Genomic DNA, 6000 nt, shown 5'->3' with positions numbered 1-6000 from the left:
TTTCGTAGAAAAATGTATCGAGTTTTGTAAGAACAATTCGGGGTTTCGTTCATGACGGATTTACATAAGAAGCTTTGAACATAAATGAGATATGGTAAGAACTGTTTGGAGCTTCACTAATGGCATTTTTATATAGGAATCTCCGGTAATAAAAGCGAAAATATCGAATTTTTGTAGAGAAAAACTAAAAACTTGTACTTTTCCTTTCTTTTATCGCACGCTCTCTATCTAAAAATGGGTTTTTCTCTCTCTCTGCTGCATGTTTATTTTGAATCTCCTATTTTGTGACAATTTGAGTGGGTGAATGTTAGCCCTACATTTTAAATAAAGGGTTAAAAAAATGGGAAGATACGTACCTAACCATTTTCACATACACCGGTTGTGTATATAAAGTTTTCACCATTCTGTTACACATCATTGGTGTATAGTGACAAACTCCGAAAGAAAAGATCCAATGCACGCTAATAAGCTTTCGATTTCCTGGTTCTCTCTTTTCCATGGTCACTCTTTTCAATTCGCGTCTCCTCTGGTTCCCGCCCCTCGCTTTCCCGGGCTTCTCCAGAATCAGAGGAAGAAGGGGGAAATTAGGGTTAGGGTTGAAGTTAGGTCACGAGTGTTGCAGAAGAAGAATGGCGTATTCCGCATCCGTGAAGGCGTGTTCCTCATCAGTGAAGGTGAGGGACCATGTTGAGTTGAGCGAGAAAGAGAGGAAAATCTTCGATGTATTGCTCAATGTCGTCAAGCATTTCAACCTTCAAACACAGCTCAGAGTTGCAGGAGGTTGGGTTCGCGATAAGGTGTTTTCTTCTCTCTATCCCTCTCTGTATCTTTCTCTTCCATTTTTTTGTCATACAAGCTTCGTTTATCCTCGGTTGTATTTCTCGGGCAACATTTATTGGTCTCTGGAAGTGGCGTAGTTTGTATTGTTCTGTGGAAGTGGCCTGGTTTTAACAAACTTTGTGGCCGTTGTTTTTCTGCAGCTTTTGGGAAGGGACTGTTACGATATAGATCTCGCGTTAGACAACATGCTGGGTAAGGAATTTGGTGATAAGGTTTATGAGTACCTTGTGGAATCTGGGGAAGAAAGCAAAGAACCTCATATTATCAAAAGGTAGGTATCCATTATTCATGTTTTTGATGATTCCTTTTTTTTCATGGTTTTGACTTTATTTTCCTCATTTCACTCATAAAAGTACCCGCATATACTTGTGATATGGTAAATATCGTGGTGTTCTTGTAAACTGAGTTTTTTGTTGTTCATTTTTTTGATAATTTGTTGTTATTGTTTATTGATATACATTTTAATGCGATACGTTTTTAAGATCATGCTCGAGTAGCATATAGTTAGGTTGGACACAAATATCATAGTATGTGTTGGTTTTGAAAGGCATATAAATGGGTTTTCCAATTGTTTTTTTTCAACTTAAAGGTCATAAATTCATTGAAAAGTAAGAAATCCATCTTATGTCCCAACAAGGACCTAAAGAATGTTTGCTGCCACATGGATCAACCGACCATTTTAAAAATGGACGAACTGGCCTAACAGCCATTATCATCTCATATATATGCCCTCTAGATAAAAAACATATCTTGGAATTCAAACATAAAAATGCTAGCATTATAAATTGCTTGATACCCTCTATATGTCATGGGTCCTATCGTCTTAGGCATTCTAATTTCTCTTACTAACCTGTTTGAGTTTTAACCATTCAATGTTGAATACCGATTTTGAATGTTTTGAAAAAGTAGTTTGCTTAGTCTAGATGCCATCTATACCTCCACATAGCTTTGTCTATGTTGGTTTCAGGCTTGTGGTGCAAATTCCTTCGCCTTCCTCTTTGCTTTTTATAGTTGCCTCATTGAGGTCCGAAATCTGATTATTTTCTCATGGAATTTGGCCCCTTCAGGATTTTGTTCATATCTTTGTTGTTAGTGTTATCATTAGCTACAAAAAAGACCATTGACCCCTTGCCACCACCCAAGGTTTCAAAAAACGCTAAGCGGCCTGCCTGGTGCCCAGCGCCTAGTGCCTAGGTGGGCGTTCAGAATCTCAGGCGTTCTGTAGTGCAATTTTTTAGCATTTTTTCATATATTTTTATCCAAATGCACATATATGCTATATTTGTGTCAAATTTTGTAATTTATTCCATTTGAAAATATCGCAAGTTTGCAACATACATTTTATATATAAACATATCACATATCTCAAGTTGAGAATAAACTTATTCAAAATTTCAAACCATACAAAACATTTAAAAGTCTAATAGGCTATTGTAAGGTCTTCAAACTCTCATATTCCCCATATTCCATATCGATAAAATAAACCATAATAACATCCAAGTCTCCAACTCTTTAACAAACTGACTTCCAAAACTATAAAAAACCATTAAACCACACAACAAAATAGTCCAAAAAGGCAAAAAAAGTATAAACCAGATAACAAAATAGTCCAAATGTCTAAAGCCCAAGCCAAGATGGTGCAATAAAGTTACTACAAAAGAAGAGAGAAGACATTAATAAGAATCAGAATCATCATCTTTATTGCGTCCATCTGCATCAGAATTGAGGCCGTCATCATCAGAATCATTACCCTCTTCAACATATTTCTCTTCTTCCAAAGATTCTTCTGAATCTGCCTCCTCTTCCTCTATCTCTCTCTCTCTGTGAGTGTGAAGTACCAGGAGAAGTCATTGCTCGAGTGGCCCTCCTAGGATCAGAAGCTTGCCCAGAAGCCTCCTCGACCATTTCCCATGTCAAACCCTCCCCAGGGAAGACCTCCTTAATATCAGGGTCACCAACTAGCCAATCTGAAGCATTCTCTATGTCTTTCGAAGAGATAGGATCCTTATTTGGCTGGTTTTTCTTCTCCTTGAGCCTTTGATTCTCTCTAACAAAAACCAAGTCATTGAGCTTCTTATGCTTAAGCCTGTTTCTTCTCTTTATATGCACCTATAAGGAAAAATGCATAAGTAACTACTATGAGTCTATGATCGCCTTACCTTATATGAATCTATATTAGAAAAACGAACTTATAAACAAGAAAAGCATATAAAATTGTAAAATAGTAAAATGCCATCTCAAACGAACTCTAATTGCCCTCATAACCAGAAGAGGTAGTTGTCAAACGCAAGATCCATATAGCCATCTTCTGGAGGTTTGGAGCGCTACTTCCATGTTGTCTCTACCATTGGGCTGCAATATGTAGGCAACCTTTATAATTAATTTAGGTATTTAACATTATCACACATAATTTTAAGAACTTGAAACTTGAAAGAAAATTATAATTTATAAAACAAAAATAAAAAGTATATTATCTAGTTTGTCTTTGTTTCTCTGTCTTAATTCCATATCTTTCCCAAATAACATCAAAGAACACTGGTACGAAATAAGCTCTTTAGTTGATATCTTATCTTGGATATGTGGATCTAGAACTAATTTCTCAAGGCATTCATTAAAATCTTCCATAATTATCCATTTTGACTCAATGTGCACATCTTCATAAAAGAATTTGGGGTTCAAGTAGTACCCCGTTGCATGCAATGGTCTATGGAACTGTCTATCCCATTTGTCATCTATAATCTCTCAAATTGGATCGCACTTGGCAACATCATTGTCTAAATTCTCTGCAATCTCATTATTAGTCCTTTCCATTACATCATATATAAAGCCCATGGAGGGCTTATCAACATCAACCAAGCGGAAGACCTTCACCAAGGGAAGAAATACTAATATCGCATGCTTCACCCCATGCCAAAAATAGTTCGAAAGAACAATATCCCGTGCCTTCTTTCCCTTGGCATCTCTAGACCACTTATACCTACTCCACTCCTCTGAAGCAAACATAGACCTTAATGCGATCCTCCTCCTATACATGCTCTGTAACTAAGGTCGGCAGTGACAAATCTAGTGGCCCCAGGCCTCACTAGCTGTCTCTTCTTTGTAAACTTGTGCATCATGCTAGGGTTAAGTATGTGACTGTATATGAAAATTGTAACCTCCTTAGCCTTAAAAAGAATTCCTTTAATAGTAGGCAAATCACAAATGACCTTAAGCATAAGATCTATGCAATGTGTAACGCAAGGAGTCCAAAATATGCGAGGTCTCTTATGTCGAAGCAAATGATCTGCAACTAGATTGAGAGTAGCATTATATGTGACCACTTGAATTACAAGTTCCTCCCCAACCTCCTCGATACCCTTATCAATGAAAGAAAATATATAATTATAATGAGCATCATGAATATCATTGGAAGCATCAATTGATCGTAAAAAAACTGTACCCGAGGAATCATTTACCAACAAATTCATGTAACTCCTCCTCCTTCTATCACTCCGCATATATGTCATTAAAGAAACCCTAAATTTAGCCCACCTCTCCTTATGGGTCTTGAGATATTCGTTAGTATACTCAACTTCTTTCTTCAGTAGTGGCTCTCCATTCTCATAAGGAGTTGGACCTTTCAAATCTGGCCCAAATTATCCAATTGCTTCCAACATTCAAGCGAGTGGTGTTAAAAGAAATGCCTGTATGGTAAAACCATCAAGCAATATACTAAATCACCCTGCCTCTATCTTCCTTCTTAAATCTATTTTCAGTTACCACTTGTTTTTTCCCCTTTCCTCCTTTGCCCTTCTCAATTACTGTCTTAGGGTTACGTGTAAAAAAACTATCTATGGGCCCTCTCATACGAGGCTTCTTAGACCCAAGAACCCTCTTGCTCTTAAAGCTATGAGTTTCAACCATGGCTACTTCTTCTTCCCCCTCTTCATCCTCTTCTTCAGTGTCAATATTATTATCAGAAACATAGACCCTTGACTTTAATTCTGCTAGATCATTTTGTTATGAAATTGTTTTTACTCTTTTCACCTTCAATGTATTCAGAAATTTCTTTTTTTACACTGGGACTTACTTACATGGGGCAACATCACCTCTAATACCGACAAGATGTTTCCTAAATCTATTTATGGCGAAATTAGAAACATGTCCATAGAAATTGCACATAATTTTATTCCTATCATTCTTAACCGGGTTAACACAATATTTCCATCCTGGATCTCCATCCCTAGTAGATCCCGCAAAAGACATCTCAAATTGAAAAAATAAAACTCAAATAAAGATTACAAAGTGGCCTTTTTTACCCAATCTTTGATCTTTGATGTTGGTTACCTCAATCGAGCTACTAATCAACTCAAAAGTCTTTTAATGCCACCAATAACACCCTAAAAATATTTTCAATGAGAAAATAAAACTTTTTCAATTCACATAAAATACTTTCAATTCATAGAAATTACTTTAGATTCTCAGAAATAAGTTTAGCATAGAGATTGAGGGTTTTTTTTTTCACTTTGGGGTTTAAAAATAAACCCCATAATGTTTTATACAACCTTGGGGGTCAAAATGACCCCTTTTGCCCTGTTGGGCCATTTAAAAAAACGAAAAAGGCCTTACGGCCTTGGGCGCTCGCCCAGAACTGGGCGCTTGCCTAGGTATATATGCCCTTTTAGGGCCGCCTAGTTCTAGGCATGCGGCTTTTTGGTTCAGGTCGCCTAGGCATCGAGCGGACCATTTTTTAAAACATTGCCACTACCAGTGATAGAAGATCTTCTTGGATAGAGCTATGGTTCACTAATGGCTTCATTTAGCCTTGAGGAGACTGATTTCGTGTTACAATTTATCACTGATTGTGTCTTACTATTGGATTTGGTGTCCGTTTTTTTTTGGTTGGGAAAAAAAGCACTTTAGCTGTTCTGAAAGGCAAGTCATATCGGGGATTAAATTTTAAAATCTAGTTTCAACATGTGGAGAATGACCGGAGAAAAATATATGTACTTCTGTGTAATAAATGAAATGGAAGTAGCATCTGTATCTTTCTTTTTTCTGTCCAATGGAAAGCAGTTGTTCTATGAATAATATAGATACATTCATGGTGGCGAACAAAAAACTACACTTTCAAAGGAAAAAGGAGTTTATAGGGGGAGTGAAGTATATCTTTAAGAAAAT

The 6000-nt window shown here is 36.8% G+C and overlaps 1 protein-coding gene across 9 annotated transcripts in view; it reads left to right on the top strand.

The window, feature by feature from the left end:
• Positions 1-212: 212 nt before the first annotated feature.
• LOC18436679 (Polynucleotide adenylyltransferase family protein) overlaps positions 213-6000 on the top strand; it is a 46362-nt gene continuing 40574 nt past the window's right edge. For 6 of the 9 annotated variants that reach the window (XR_016044267.1, XR_016044266.1, XR_016044265.1 and 3 more), the window contains exons 1-2: positions 213-797; positions 981-1111. Coding sequence is in view for 2 of the 9 variants with exons in the window: in XM_011626021.3 (XP_011624323.2) it covers positions 498-797; positions 981-1111 (431 nt within the window). In the remaining 7 variants the exon portion in view is untranslated. The remainder of the gene's footprint in view (positions 798-980; positions 1112-6000) is intronic. The other 3 variants (XM_088851709.1, XM_088851706.1, XM_088851710.1) reach the window with 3 other exon arrangements.

Source organism: Amborella trichopoda, chromosome 11 (genome assembly GCF_054954075.1).
Source record: "Amborella trichopoda isolate Santa Cruz 75 chromosome 11, AtrichopodaSantaCruz75HAP2 v2.0, whole genome shotgun sequence".
In the NCBI taxonomy this organism is placed as follows: Eukaryota; Viridiplantae; Streptophyta; class Magnoliopsida; order Amborellales; family Amborellaceae; genus Amborella; species Amborella trichopoda.
The sequence above is the reverse complement of the archived record's forward strand: the minus strand, read 5'-3'. Positions and strand labels throughout refer to the sequence as shown.